Genomic DNA, 15,658 nt, shown 5'->3' with positions numbered 1-15,658 from the left:
CCAGGCCTCTGAGGCCTGGGCCTCAGTTGAAGCTGCCGCCGGACCACGCCAGAGGCAGGTAAGCCCCCCTGCCCCCTTACCTGGCTCTGCTACCGTCGCTGCATGGACTGCGGCAGCGCCGGCGGCACCAGGTAAGGCCCCCCTCACCACTTACCTGCCTCCATCGCGGTCCGGCGGTGGCTTCAACTGAGGCCCAGGCTTCAAACAGGAAGACCAGGCCGTGGCCTGGTCTTCTGATTTGAGGCCTGGGCCTCAGTTGAAGCTGCCGCAGGACCATGACGAAGGCAGGTAAGCCCTCCTCCCCTCCTGCCCCCTTACCTGGCTCTGCCACCATCGCTGCATGGACTGCGGAGGTAAGCCCCCCTCCCGCCACACTTACCTTTTTTTTAGAGCTCCAGATCGAGGCAAAGGATCCACTTGGTCTTGATCCGCTTTGTCTCGATCTGCAGCTCCCCCAACCCGATCCATCTCCGCCTTTGTCGGAGGTGAATCAGGCCACTCCGCTCTCAGTTCTAAGAGTACGCATCTGGTTACAACTTAATATTCATATTCTGCCCTTTCCAAATGAAAGTATTCCATGTTCTGTGTGCTCTAGAATTTCAGTTGGATTTGTGATGAGTGGGATCAACTGTTCTGGAGAAAGTTCATTGGGAGACGCTCAGTGGTAGAGCACAGGGTAAGTCCCAAGCATTTCCAGGTAGAATGGGAAATTTTCTGCCTGAAACCCTGGCCGGATGTACACTACTTTAAAGCACTTTATAACAGTTTTGACAACTGTATATGGAGTGTGTCCTGGGCCCCAGCAGTAGTCAAAACTGTTAAAAGCAGTAGTGTAGATCTTGCCCGCTGCCAGTCAGTGTTGACAATACTGGCCTACATGGATTAAAGGTCTGACTCAGTATAAGGCAGCTTTCTGGACTTTTGATTTATTCTTTTAGAAAAAGCATAATCATGTACGCTCGCAAATGTTGATCTTTTAAATAGATTGTTTAAAAAGAATACTTCTATTGAAGTGCGAAAGGTACCTTGATAAACAACATGCAAAACGTTTTTCCTCACATTATTTTTTTATTATCCGAATATGAAAACAGGCAATTTTACATAAAGTAAGACGGACACAAGTTGGGTACATGGCATCATGCTGCAGCCTGCTTCAAAGGAATACAATTGTATTTCTTTTTAAACTATCAGAATAAATAAATATCATACATGTTTGCATTGCCAGATAGTGAATCCTACGGCACAAAACTGTTACGTTACAGCTTAATTTTTACAGGAAATTATACGGTACATTGCTGTGATGGTTCACCCCTTTTAAAAATGCTTTTCACCTTATCCAGGTATGGCAGACATGCTTGTTTGTGGTTGGAAACTCATTGGTCAAGTTGGGTTAGTAGCATGGAGTGACTCCACACAGCAGAACCTGGACTCTTATTAAACTCCCAGATATCTCCTGAAGGTGTCTGTTGTACCTTCTCTTTAGCTAGCAAGAGTTTCATAAGCCAGAGAGGATCATTAACGTCTGACAGTGCACGGTTTATGAAATATATCCCACTTAAATATCAACATCCCTCTAGAACGGATTTCACTCTCACCTTTCATAGCTCAAGTCACAGGTGACCCTATCAAGCTGCACTATTGTTCCATTATCTCCTCTGAAAACAGGTGTTTATAGGTAACTAAGTGTATTACTCTGTTTACTCACAAGTAAGTCACACTGTATCTGTATAGGGATCTATGCTAAATTCATTTCCATTTTGTTTTTGACCAGAACTTACCCAGTTTGCACCTTACAGAACCAAACACAATCTGCAGCTGAAGTCTGCACATTTCTGTGCTTGTGATGTGATTTGCAGTATCCCAAAAACAAGTTTAAAGATGTGCATGAAAATATATATGCTACTTTTGAAAAAAAATGCACACAAACATGCTTTAATCAAAGGGAGAAGAATGTGTACTTTTAAAATGAGTGTAATTGCTATGTACATTTCAAAAAAATGTGCACAAAAATGTGGACGATTTTTTGTGTGCAAAGAGAAAGCAATACTTGTGATCACAAAAGGACATGAGTCAGGATGTACTTTGAGGTGGAATTTGGGAAAACTCAGAGCTTGAAGTTTGCTGGTTCAACACCCCCCCCCCCCTTAAGTTCAATGGGTCTTACTCCACAGTAAGGCTGTTTTGGATAGCAGCCTAAGTGTTCTACAATCTTCCTGTGAATCTTAATTCCAATGACTAATTTAGATATTCATGAGTAAACTCCAGAGCTGTTGCCTTTTCCTTTTTAGGACCCAAAGTATGTATAGTGACTATAAAAATCAGTTTGCCTCACAATAAAGTCTGTGCGGCAATTTATTCAGTGTACAGCCAGCGAATGCAACCTTAGTAGGCATTATAAAATGTCCATATCTGTGTTTCATGTTGCCAGAAAAGGTGGCTTATCTTCAGTTTGCTTTAAGAATGGCTCACCTTGCCCTTATCCGAGAGTTTAGATTTGGACATGATGCTCAGAGTGCTCCCCAGTTCAATTCAGGATGGACTGTTTAAATTGACTAAAGGAGCAATCCTGTGGCCCTTGGGTGAGCATCCCTGGACGGTAGGATGGCTTGGGAAACCCTTTGGAGGTTAGAGATAATGCTCTGATCTTGGAAGGGAGAGTCAGACATCCAAGCCCGGACCCTTCTGCCTTGCAGCCAGTGTGTGCCAGCTGCTTCTCTTGGGGCGGGGAAGTGTCCTCAGAGGAGGAGGAGGAGGAGGAGGAGGAGGTATTGGAGTATTCCAAAGGGCGGGGAGCGTAGGACACCAGAGAGGCCAGAATATGAGTTATACTGAACCTCCTTCCCCTGCCCCCAAAAGCTCCCCCATTAGAGAGCCTGAAAAGCTTGTCTATCAAAAATACAGGAGCTCAGAAGGTGGTGAAACAAAGATAGTCTCCACCACTCCTCCCATCCTCTTGGCCCAGCAGGGAATAGGAATCTCGGAAGCCCCTGAGTTTGTAGTGTTCAGAGAGACACTCTAGAGTCAGTGCAAGGAATGTATTACGGCTCCCAGCAAAGCACCCAAAGCAAGTTTCACATACGTTTCAATGATGCAATGTATTATTAGTCAGCCAGACACACATTTTACACTATGCTGGAAAAATCAATCCAGCCAATAAGTTGATAATTGGCCATTTTTAAAAATAATGTTCTTCCTCCCCCCCCCCCCCGCCCTAAATCTCAAAGTTATACAATTTCTCATCATTAGCACTTGCTAGGCAAAGTGAAAAAGTGGTGGTTTGGTGCTGAAATTTGGTGGTAATTCACACTTTTTCCTTTGTGTAGCAAGTGCTAGTGATATTGCACTAGTGTTGGTTTGCACTAGTGCTGTGACAGCATTTCTTACTGCCCCTGCTTAATAGGTTTATTTCCCCCATTAAAATCAAACAATACTGATATGAATGTGATACATATAACTCTTTAAAATTGTATACTCCAATTTTGGCCATTGTATATTCTTTTGAAACCAAATTTCTGAACATTTTTGTTCAGTGAAAGCTTTTGGAACAACATAATTTCTGTTTATTTTAGTTAAATAGACCTCAATGCAAGTGGGAATAGTTAAACATTGCAATAATTATTAGATGGAAAAACAACTTATACTTTGGAGACCATGCCTGGGTTGCTTCTGAGCATTAATTTTTAAAGTTAGGAAATCATTTTTGCAGGGTTTTATGGCTTACTTTTTTTTCAACTAAGCTCTCTGTTTTTAAAAATTCAACTCTATAACACTATAATGGACATTTTAATACAAAATACAATAGGCATGTTTTACACATCACAAAATCAATCCAGGGTTATAGACCAGCCTGAGGTTTCTCAGGAGATGTTTTCAGATACGTAGGAGTAAGAAACAAAAATCAAGATGGCAGTCACAATGGGCTGAATGGTAAACTCATTTTAGAACAATCTTATGAGTTCATGCAGATTTTAGGCAATAATATTTCAAGGTGATGGAATCTGAGGCAATGCTAGCAAGAAAAATAAGCATATAAATCATCTCACATGTACATTCCTTTCTTGGTTTACAGCGAAACCAGCTGTAGTACTTTTCCCCTTTTGCAAGAAATTAGGATGATCATTCCAATATCTATATGTGTGTGTACATGTGTGCATGCATATGTGTTATGAACTTCCTTCCTTTTCAAAACTACTACATGAACACGAATAGGACCATTTACTTTAGTTTATGTTCTACTTGTTCACCCTCAAAAGGAATGAAACAGAAGATAAGCCATGCCATACTTCCTATTTAAGTGATTTGGTTGAATTATGTACCTCTTATATGCACATACAAAGCTATTTTTGCAGGGGAGCATGTGGGCTTTGTGAATTTGGGTGCGGGGGGGGGGGGGAATGGATCATCTTACTTTCAGGAGAAAGATAACGGGGGTGGGGGGGGGGGAGGAATGAATCTCCTAGACTTTTCTCTTTTTTTCTCCAAACTCTAGAAACAAGTTTTAACATGAATGATTCTTTTTATACCAAGGCAACAAACAATGCAAATCTCTTATGAATGAATGGTGAAAGTTCACCTTTGAATTGCTCCAGTTTTATCCAAATTATCTTAGTGTGTGCTATACTGACATAAGAGAGTAAACTGGAACAAATCCTAGTCAAGGTTAACAGCAAATTTAGATGTTTAACCACCCAGAGTGTTGCTTCCCATTATAATGTAAATTTAGTCTGCATTCATATACCTACTTACCTAGGAGTAAGCCCCATTAAATTAAACTAGACTCGCTGGACTTGAACAGGATGGTGCTATTAATGACTTCTGCTAAGATCCTTTAGAAGCATCCTGACAGAGCAACGAAAAACAAACATTTGCCATTTTTGTCCTATTTTGTTTAAATAAGTCTTCTAGATAAAGAACAGTGTTTTAAAATAAGAAGCATCTAGTTATCCTAAATTTGAAAACAAAAGGAAAAAAGGGGGAAATAGTGTTTATCATGGAAATAAATAAGTCCAAATAGGCCTTATATCTTCTACATGTTCTCTCTTCTTGTACTTGCAGAGGGTGGGACCTGGTTTGCATATAACAGGAAGGCACCATGGGTGAATTTCCCTTTGGGCTTCTCATTGTGGTGGCTATTACCATTTAAAACATTTAAGCTGCAGTGGGGGTGCTGCAACAAAAAGCCCTGTGGGAAACTTCACCCATGGTGGCTTCTTGTTACCTGTGAACTGGCCCACTATAAGAATTTGCTATGAGCCATCAGTTGTGATAGTAGCTGCAATTCAGCCTATAGTCATAAGTCACCTTAGTGGAACTACACCTAGATCCATCCAATGGTCTACATCCAATGGTAGAACTTTCCTACCATTTTGAACCCCCTCGATGCCCACAAACCTTCTTTGGAGGATCCTGTAACTCTCTGGAGCAGATTTGAGGAGCGCACAGGGTGTGTGGTGTGTGCAGGGGGCATCCACTCTGTTGGTAGAAGCTGTTCTATTGGTGGACAGACATAATTGGGCAACTCCCAATGGAAGCAATTAGTAACAGAAAAATGTCCAATCTTGGGATCAGGGCCAGCCCTACTATTAGGCAGAGCGAGGTGGCTGCCTCAGGCAGCATATGCTGGGGACGGTGGCATCAACCCACCCATTTTCTCTGAGCCCCCTAAGTTAGTCTTCTGCCCTCAAGTGCAGTGGAGGATGCTGTCCCATCATCAGCTGTCTCAGTCTGCTTGGAATCTGTAAGTGGAATTGTGGGGGAAGGCATTGACTTGCTGCTTGTCTCAGGGAGCAAAATGCCTTGAGCCAGCCCACTTTTGGAGACCAGACTCATAACATAACAGCCACAACGAGTGCTCCCACCCACTTTGGGAGTTGTTCCTTCCTATCTGTTTTCAGAATCCACTAATTGTAGTGAATGGCACACATTTTTGTGTTATTAATTTTTAAAAAACAACAACAACCCCACTGTCAAAACCAAAAATAAAATTCTGGTGCAGCCTTGTATTCATGTACTTCTCAGTTAGCTTTGTATAGAAATGCTGTTCCTAGATTATTTTCAGGTGTTCTGCAGTCTTTCAATAACCCCACTATTCAGTCATTGGCATTACTATACATTTGGAAATTTTGGAAATTTTGCCAAGACTTGAACTTGTATTTCAAATGTTAGGGGGAAGTTAATACAAATGGTCAAATGTTAAATCTGTGTTCAGTAATATGATGTTCATCTTTATGAAAGATGACCTTTGGATATCAAAGTCAAGCTTAAGCCTACATTGTACCATTTTTCATATAATCAGTGTTTTGTCTGTTTTAAAAGCTATCAGTGTGCCATTTAATTAGTTCTCTTTAGTACTATTTAAGGTGTAGGAGACACACATTAAAAAAAAGGACCAGGGAATTAACAATGCAGTCCTACGCATGTCTAGTACTGGAAGTAAGTCTCATTGAACTCACATGGCCCACTGAATTCTGCATATGGGAATCCTCTCTGGATTTGAAACAAGTTGAACAGAAGGACCATGCTGACTTTCTTCAGCCGTGGATTTTTCTCTCTGCATTGCCTGGATTGGAAATCCTCAATTCCTTCATTTTGGGTCTGAGCCTTCCATCAAAATCCTTCTGTGGTGCAAAGGTCTGCAATATATGATGAATTGTCCCTGTAGTCACTTGCTGCACAAAATCAGATTTTGGATTTTACACTTAAAAAAAAAAAAAAAAATCTTAAGAGTTTATTTTAGTTCAGGTCTACCCTTGTGGACCTCAGTCCTTCATATCAGGGTTTACCCCTGAAACTAGCAATAATTTGGCATGGAGACTTTATACTGTTCTCCTTGTTGTTGCTAAATCTTTCTTTAGCCTAGCATGATGTTCATCAGAGAATGCAGGACCTGCCCTACCCTTCGGCAAAGTGAGGCAACCTCACTCTGCTCCATCCTTTCTTCCAGGCTTGCAGGCTCTGCCATTGGAGCTCTCCACCCAGGCAGGCAAGATTGCACTGTTTGTTTATTATTATTGTATTTTTGCTGCCTGGGAGGTCAGGGGGCGGGGGGGGGGGGGGGAAGAGCAGCTTGTAGGGTTTTCTACTTCAGGTACCAAAATAACTAGACTGGCCTTGAGGGAGATGCATTTTGGAAGGGGCCATCGTTCAGTAGTAGAGCACATGCTTTGCTTGCAGACGGCCCCAGGTTCAGTCCCCGCCATCTCTAGGTAGGACTGGAAAACTCTTGCTTGAAAGCCACTGCCAGTCAGTGTCAACAATACCAGGCTAGATGAACCCATCATCTGACTGAGCATAGGGTGGCTTCCTATGTTCTTATGAATTGGGGGAGTATGTGTGGGGATGCCATTTGCTTCTCCACCAAAAGGCGGCAAAATGGCTTAGGCCAGTCTTATCTCCAACTAGTGCAGAAAAGCCCCCGCGCACACACACTTTCCAAATTGGTCTCAACTAGTGAGGGGCACTAGTCAATGGGGCAGAGACTCCGCTCTGGGTTTCAGTCAGAACCAGCTGGATCTCTAAAGGAGCTAACCAAGGTCTGAAGCACCTTGGACAGCTAGCTCCTTTAGAGTTCTGACTGAAACCTGGAACAGATTCAGCACCCCACTGACCTGGGAGTTAACAGCTTCCATTGGTCTCAAATTCTTTACACAAAACCTTCATAGGGCTGGATCCAGCTTTTGGGCTGGAGGAAGCAGATGCTTTAAACTTTAATTTCATCCATACATTTATGAGTTGCCTTTTGTCCAAAATTGGGCTCCCAAGGTGACTTCCCTGTCCCCTTCTCCCCACAGCAACCCTCTGCCTCCCTGAAAATGCAACACAGAGAGTGGGGCAATACTGCTGAATGGGGCGTGCTGTGGTGCAGAAGGGAGGGAGATCCCCCAAAATCACGCAGAGGCACCTTTCTTTAATGGAAGGCAGATCCTGAATCCAATTCATAAGTATCAGTGTGTCCCAATTTCAAATGACACAATACAGAGAGAGGGCGGGGGGCGGGGGAGAGAAATAAGAAATGGAATCTGTAAAGAAGAAATTCTACTGCTTTCATTTCTCCCATGCATTTCATTTGAAGAAGTGCTTCAGAAGATGGATTACGGTCCAACTGGAAGTGCTTGAATGGCTACTAAAGCTTAAGAATCTCCTTGTGTTCATAATGCGTGGTGATGATCAAGAACTTGAGGAGTGCAGAATAGTTTTCTGCATCTGGAACATGGACCACATAAAATCAGCTGACAAAGAGTTTGGCTTTTTTTTATTATTACAGTGTTGATTCTAGCTACTGTATAAGTATAAACGCAAAAGAAAACGGAAGGGAGGCGCTTCACAATTCTGCATAAGGCAACACTGACTTTAACACACAAGTGAAGGAACATTTCCAGCATTATATAAGCTATATACAGGATGAAGCACAGCCTTCTCCCTCCCCCCTCCCCCTGCCAGGGGAAACAAAGCAACCGGAACATTTATCGTAGCATCATCTAAAGAATCTTTCCAAATATTACATATTTGACTCACAGTTCTGAAGACAATTTCACATTTACAACATCTTCCCTTTCTGTAGGATATTTTTAAACAGGCCAATGGAAAACAGGCAGTGGCAATGCCTGTCGTGGAAACCAGAGCAACAGGAGACTTTAGTCCACGTTTCCCCGCAAGTGGGAGCACCTTCGTTGGAGGACAAAATGGAGAGGCGTGTTTCTCACGTCAAAGAGTGGCCCGTTCAGTGACGAAAAACATGGCGCATTTTCTTGGGGCCGTCTGTCAGGTGGGCTCTTACCATTTTTCTTTCCTGCCAGATGCTCAGTTTGGTAAAGTATCCAGCCCCAGAGAAGCAGCGTGTTGCTTTGCTCGCAGCCGTAGGTTCTCAATACTGGTGGTTTTACTGTTCAGGCTTGGAAGGGAAGACGATGCCTGCAGGATCGGAGAAGACCACACCTGCTGGGCGTGGGAGAGCGACTGGTAATATGACTGGCAGTGCAGTGAGCTGAGGGGCGCCATGTTGACATTCATGCCCAAATACGGCATGGCAGAAGGAGTCCCCATTTCAAAGGACGAGTAATGGACCAAGTTGTTTGTGGCGGCCATGTGCTGGCGGAATTGCTCTTGTAGGCGGAAGAGGCTGAGGGGCGAAGACGAGTAGGAGTGGGTCTGAGACAGACTGTTACTGGAAGATGGCGTCGCCGTGGCACTGACGGGGGAATCTGCATTTTTAAACACAGCAAAAGCAAGTCATTTATTTTTTTTAAAGAAATGGTCTGAAGTAGTAAGTCAGTTCAAACCTGGAAAGAATGAGTTCATTTGAATTAATAAAGAAAGGAAGTATGCCCAGGTTGTACCAAATTCAGGGCAGCTTCGGTTGTTACAGCATGCCAAGGGTGAGAAGCAGGGCAGATGGAACACCAATGACTTAGAGCTTTTCTGCACAAGGCTGTTAATCTGCTGAATCTACTTTCGGTTTCATCACAGAATTGAGATCTGATCACTACATGAGGAATGCTTGCTTTTCTGCTACATAACCTCTAGGTGGCATTGTGGTACAGGGAATAGCACAAATACACAAGAGGAAATTGCACTTTCTTTTGCTTTCACAATTAAATGCCACATTTCCCCTGCTCTAAAAAAACTCACTGGAAATGCTGGTTAGATGAAGAAGTGAAACGGTGTTGCCTAAAGGATCCATAAAGAACTGTGAGCAGGGAATGATGACTGCACAATAAATGTGTTGTGTAGAAAAGCCTTTGCTCTTCCTTGTCTACCAGGCGTTGTCATTTCTTACACATGCATGCACACGCTATTCAAATGTTACATCCATGTACAGATGTCAAGTGACAAGGAGACTTGAAGGCTGGGGCAAGAAAGTGTGAAAACACTCTCTGACAGATTGTGGGGAGAAGATTATCAGGAGGAGGGGTGAGAAGTATTGTCTAAACAGCCCTGGACTTTCAGATGTTGGGTGGATTCAGATGAGCACAAATGACCCAGTAGGTGCTTATAAGCTTCTCATGTGACACTTATAGGTATTAGAAATGATATTCCTAATTTCTGAGTAATTTTTAATCTGATAAATTTAGCAGTCGATGGGTCTCTTACAGACAGGTAACTTGTTAAAAAACATAAATCAGAGAATAGAAATAAATTGTCGCTTCTTGCAATGGAGGGATGTAAACAGTGGGTTTTCCCAAGGATCTATATTGGAAATTGGTTTTTTTCAAACTTGTTCATAAATGACCTAGAATTAGGGTTGAGCAGTGATATGGCCAAGTTTGCTGATGACAAGAAAAGAGGTCAAAACATACTCCAAATTGGATGAATGGACAATAAAATGAGGTTCAATATAAGTAAATGTTAAATGATGCCTATTAAGGCAAAAAAATAATAATACTAACTTTACATATGTCCTGATGGAATTTGAGATGGCAGGGACTGACTAGGAAAGAGATCTTTGAGTTGTGGTGGAAAACTCAATGAAAATGTTGCCCCAATATGTGGCACTGTGAAAAAGGTAAATTCCATGCTATGAATCACTAGGAAAGGGGTCAAAAATAAATCTGCCAATATCATAATGCCTTTATATGATGCGACCACAGTTGGAAAATTGGCAGTTTTAGCGCTACAGAGCACTAAAATGGTCAAATGGAGCTCCTTCTGAAGCTAAATTTGGCCCTTTTTGTGCGCCATAGTGACTTGAGAACAAGTTAATTCTCTGAACCCATCCTTATGTCCTGTTGACATCAAAACTCCTGCCATCTAACTCTACGTATTCACAGAGAAGCCAGACGGCTTTCTTCCTTACCTGCTTTTGGGCTTGCCCTCTTGCTATTCAGAATCTTGTTTTCAGCTTCAGGGCTCTTATCTGCCTTGTTCTCCTCCAGCGAGATCTTGAATTCTTCCTCTCTGTCTGTCTGGTCCTCAGCTGCTGACTCACTTGCCGACTGCTCTGACAGAGTCAGGTTGAGCTCTGTGTTCACCTCACTTGGCAGGCCCAGGGATTTGTCTGCATCAGGAGTTGTAGTCTCCGTTTCCAAGATGGGGGTCTCTGCTTTGCTCTCACTGTGGTTGGCTTCAGAGTCTTTCTGTTTCTGTAGCTGCTCCTTTTGCAGGCTGCGCTGCTTCTTCCGGAACTTAGCTCTTCTGTTTTTAAACCAAACCTTCATTTGGCAGAGGAGAAGAAGTTTTTTTAAAAATAAATAAATAAATAAAGTCATATTGATCTAGTGGGAGAACTAGTGTGGTGTAGTGACTAGAGTGTTGGACTGGGAGTCAGGAGATCTGGGTTCTAGTCCCCATTTGACCATGGAAGCTCACTGGGTGACTTTGGGCCAGTCACAGACTCTCAGCCCAACCTACCTCACAGGGTTATTGTTGTGAGGATAAAATGGAGAGGAGGAGGATTACGTACACTGCCTTGAGTTTCTCACAAGAGGAAAAAAGACAAGATGTAAATCAATAATAAGGGAGGTTGGGATTTTTTTGGTTTGTTTTTGGATACCTTTGAAAACAAGCTGTAATTCAAATGAATTAATCACCATCTCCTCCTGCCAACAATGAACTCCTAAACTGCTCTGTTTGAGGGAAATTCTGTGAAAAACTCAGGACTGATAAGGGTTTTAAAAATCACATTAAAGGAAATGGATGGTGTTGATTTTACTTTTAGGGCGCTTCCAGATGAGGCCTTTTGGGTGTCATGGCATTAACATGGGAAGTACTGAATGATGGGTACCTGTACTCTGGCTTCGGGCAAATTGGTGCACATTGCCAGTCTCTCCCTCATCACTACATCTGGATAGTGAGTCTTCTGGAAAGTCTTCTCCAGAGCTTCCAGTTGCTGGGCCGTGAAAGCTGTGCGGCTTCTCCTCTGTTTGCGGTGCTGGGAGCCATAACGGGCCTCCAAGATGATGTCTTGAAACGTACAGCCGTTGGAAGACAAGAGAAGTGGCCAATTTAATTAGTGTAATTTGTGTGCATCATGCAAAGAAGAACAATCGGGCAGCTAACAAAAGAAGTAAAACCATGAATGGGAAGGCTTGCAGAGAAGAGAAGGTAGGCAAACTCATTGCAAACTTTGTTCAAAAGTGGAGCTCGTTTATAATGGGTTGGATCCAGAGATCTGCTCGTGGAAGGAGGCAGATGGGAACTGACTTTCCATCCCCTGCTCTTCCTGCCAGTCCCTAGAGAACCCTAAAAAGTGCTCCCCTGAGGGGTGGAGAACCCTGATAAATGGGCTGGGCCATGAAGGAAGGTAGGCTTCACAGAAAATCCAGCAGAAACATCTGTTCCACTCACAGATGGCATCTCTGCCTGATTCTCCATAAACTCCTTCTTTACCCTCATCTGCCCTTACCACAGCCCACCATCTAGCAGGGTCCACAAAACCTCAGGAGCATGCAGAGCACTCTGGGGGTTGGAAAGGAGCTGAAAGGTGGTAAAATCAGCTTCTACCCAACTCCTTCTGCAGGCAGAACTCTGGATCCAACCCTATATATTGGAATGCGAAAGTACAGGATGCTGCACTGCCATATCTTTTTATTTGGAATAGCTTAATAAAATTTGGCATAGTATCCATCTATATATTGGTAAATTTAATATGGTCTAAGTACTATGTGTGTGCTAATTTATTTACTATTACAATGTATTTTATTGAATATGGGTAATATTAATGTCATGTTGAAATTTACAATATCATGACTGCAAAAAAAGACAAATATTTACTTTGTTTACTGGCACTGAGTCTCTCATCTCAGTTCTTACCAGATGAGAATGTTTGATGTGCTGCATAAAATGCTTCTTGATTGGATGAGTGGTCCATTGGGATGTTCTGGGAGTTTGACTTTGCAAGAATGACATTTAAAAAAAGCCAAATCAATCTGATGTCAGTTAGTCCTTTGAATTTGATGTGATACTCTCCAAAGTTGTGTTTTCCAAATCTGAACATTTAGTACGTCAACTTATTCCAAATTTGATTCAGGATCTGAAAAAGGTCCTCTACAATTTCAGGTCCTGAACAGGGGTGAACAAATATGACAATTTCAGTTTCTCCCATCCTCCCTCCCCAAACTTAAGTTTTGTTTGTCCCAAACTTTAGGATTTTTCAAAGTCTTAAATTAAATTCATTGTGAACTTTGAGATTTTTTTTTAAAGTTTGTATGAAAATGCATATGCATTTTTGCAAGCATGTCTCCTAATCCATGGCTTTTTGTAGGACTTTCCCCTGATATACACATTTTTGTACATATTCTGTGATTGGAGAGAGAACGTCACTGCAAATTACAGAGAAGTGCAAATTTCAAAGGATAACTGAGTTTTGCTTCGTGTTCTGGTTCAAAAGTGCAAAATCAGTTAAGTTCGCTTTAAAATGCAAACTGGAAAAAAAACACCACTCCATTCCTGACCTAGTTAAAATGTTTGTTAGAATAATTTGCGTGAAAATCAGCAGTCGATGCTAGATATTCAGAATGGGGAGTGCTTTATAACCTCGCATTGACTTTCAAATTGATAGTTACTATTCCCATTCTACAGTTGGGGTTGGGAGTCGGAGAAATAGTGGTTGCTCATAGTTTAAGTCTCCCTCACTGGATTGCTAAATGGCTTTCATGGGGGAAACTGTGGAAAGGAAAATATCAAATTGTTTGGTAATGGCAAGCATTTTCACTATTTGGAGACCATGTAAGAACCACATAAGCATCTTGCACCATTTTCTACAATTGGACAAAATGATTTTTTGCAGCCATGCCAGCTTCAGCTTGTGCTAATTTGCAGGGATGTTAAAATTAGAGTTGTGTACAAGTGGCCTCTCAAAATTCTCCACCCTATTTGTGGGCAGAGAAATTGTGGGGACAATTTCACTGAATTTCTTCAGGGGGAGGAGAAATTCTCCAGCTAATTTTCACTAGTAGGCATCACCATTGGCAAGGGTTGAGAATAGCTTCTTCCTTTTTGCCTAATGGTATTTGGGTGTTGTTGTTGTTGTTGTTTTGCACAGCCACTACAAATGGTAACAGTATCAACTGTGTTGGCAGCCTGCCCCCCATTTTGCATCCTCCACAGTACCCCATATATGTAGCATCATTCTAGGACATGGGTCTGTTCATCATTCAATTGCCACTTCAGCCACATCCAGCCTACAGTTCTGCCCGTCTCTCAACACAAGCACAAAATCCATAAATTGTTCTTACCAGCCAATCTCTCCGCCAGCGTGAGAGCATGTACAGATGGTCTGTAGTCTGGGGCGTGTTGAGCCTGCTGTGCTGCCTGTTGGTGAAGGTTATACATGGCACTCAGAGAATTCATAGCATGAAGAGAATAACCATTCACTCCATAATGCTGCATGGTGACATAAGACCTGCAGTAAAGGAGAGATGAGGAAGGACCTGTTAGAGTTTCAGATTAGAATTAACCCTTAGATGTGAAACAACGAATAATGTTTAAAGAAATGCAATTTTATCTCACATGGAATTCAGTCAGATATACTTCTGTTTAAGTTCAAGGGATGAATATTTCAGCATTAATTCCTGCTCGACCATAAATTAGGTGACCTAGGGCTGGTCATTATCTCTTAACTTAATCCATTCTTCCCCAATCCAGAGCCCTTCAGTTGTGTTGGACTACAATTCCCATAATCCCTAGCCATACTGAACTGGGAATGATGGGAAGTGTGGTCCAACACATCTGGAGGGCACCAGGTTGGATGAGGCTGGGCTAAATCTTTCAAACAGAATCACTGTAAAGGAAGAAGCAGAAGCACATCGTACACCCCATCCTGGGGTCTATGGAAGAAGAGTAATAACCAACCATCAAGTGGGACAATGAAAGAAATTAAGACACTACTTGTAGAGAGCCAACGATGCAGTGGATTTGGACTGAGTAGATGTGGTTTCAAATCCCTGTTAAGACATGAAGCTCACTGGGTGATCTTGTACCATGCACTGTCTCACAGCATAAACTACCTCATAAGGTTGTTGGGATGAAAAAATGGGGTAACCCAAATCCTTGTGTACACTACCCTGACCTCAAAGGAAGATGGATGGAATATAAAAGTTGAGTAATAACCAACCATCAAGTGGGACGTGCAACAAAATACTGCAGGATGAAGTTCAGGATTCCAGCCAGCCATGCCCTTCTCTACAATACTCTATTCCATCCCCCTGGTTTTTTGGTTCCCCCCACCAACAGACAAGACACTCAGTATTCTGTGGACACTGAACATGTTCAATGTTCTTTGGGCTCTTTGGGGATCCCCATCCCAACTTAGGCTGTTTTGTAGAGGATTTTTCTTTTCTTTTTTGCACTTCTACCAAGCCTTGTGTGTGTGTAGTATGTGTGTGTGTGTGTGTGTGTGTGTGTGTGTGTGTGTGTGTGTGTGTATTGGTGCCTTTTTAGCTTCATAAGAACTGGCACTCAGATAATGATTCCAGGATATTTGCTTTAGTAGGTACACCACTTGTTATCACTCTTTGTGCAGGTTAGAAGTGAGTGATGATTTTTTAAAATTAGATACTAAAGTTTTTATTAGACAGCTTTGGCTATGGGGTAGTATAGAAATGGAAACAACAGCAGCAACAACAACGCCTGCATTTGCTTATCTGGAAAGATACAGCCTGGCTTACTCGGCATCTGGATTTTATGACATGTTGTGGCGACAACGATCTTCAAAGCTGTGATT

General features: G+C 42.4%; 1 protein-coding gene across 2 annotated transcripts; it reads right to left on the bottom strand.

Moving 5' to 3' along the window:
- Positions 1-8,799: 8,799 nt before the first annotated feature.
- DMBX1 (diencephalon/mesencephalon homeobox 1) lies at positions 8,800-14,334 on the bottom strand. Of its 2 annotated transcripts, none has more exons than XM_063118478.1 (4): positions 14,172-14,334; positions 11,720-11,898; positions 10,793-11,147; positions 8,800-9,200 (listed from the first exon to the last, which is right to left on the bottom strand). In XM_063118478.1, the coding sequence occupies exons 1-4, from the start codon at positions 14,323-14,325 to the stop codon at positions 8,800-8,802; spliced, it is 1,089 nt and encodes a 362-aa protein (XP_062974548.1). In that variant the 5' UTR covers positions 14,326-14,334. The 2 variants fall into 2 exon arrangements, with proteins under 2 accessions (XP_062974548.1, XP_062974541.1); XM_063118471.1 differs by having other exon boundaries at positions 11,720-11,915; positions 14,174-14,325.
- Positions 14,335-15,658: the final 1,324 nt, after the last annotated feature.

The sequence above is a fragment of the Elgaria multicarinata genome, chromosome 1 (assembly GCF_023053635.1).
Source record: "Elgaria multicarinata webbii isolate HBS135686 ecotype San Diego chromosome 1, rElgMul1.1.pri, whole genome shotgun sequence".
NCBI classification, from domain to species: Eukaryota; Metazoa; Chordata; class Lepidosauria; order Squamata; family Anguidae; genus Elgaria; species Elgaria multicarinata.
Note: the sequence above shows the minus strand (reverse complement) of the source record. Positions and strands in the feature narration are given on the sequence as shown.

Bases quoted from the DNA above. Each gene is read 5' to 3' on its own strand.
- DMBX1 (XM_063118471.1), bottom strand. From the start codon at position 14,325: ATGCAGCATTATGGAGTGAATGGTTATTCTCTTCATGCTATGAATTCT. The intron at 11,916-14,173 runs TGGTAAGAACAA...CTTGTCTTCCAA, and splicing joins ACGCTGGCGGAGAGATTGGC to CGGCTGTACGTTTCAAGACA. The intron at 9,201-10,792 runs GTAAGGAAGAAA...TTAAAAATGCAG, and splicing joins GAGGGCAAGCCCAAAAGCAG to ATTCCCCCGTCAGTGCCACG.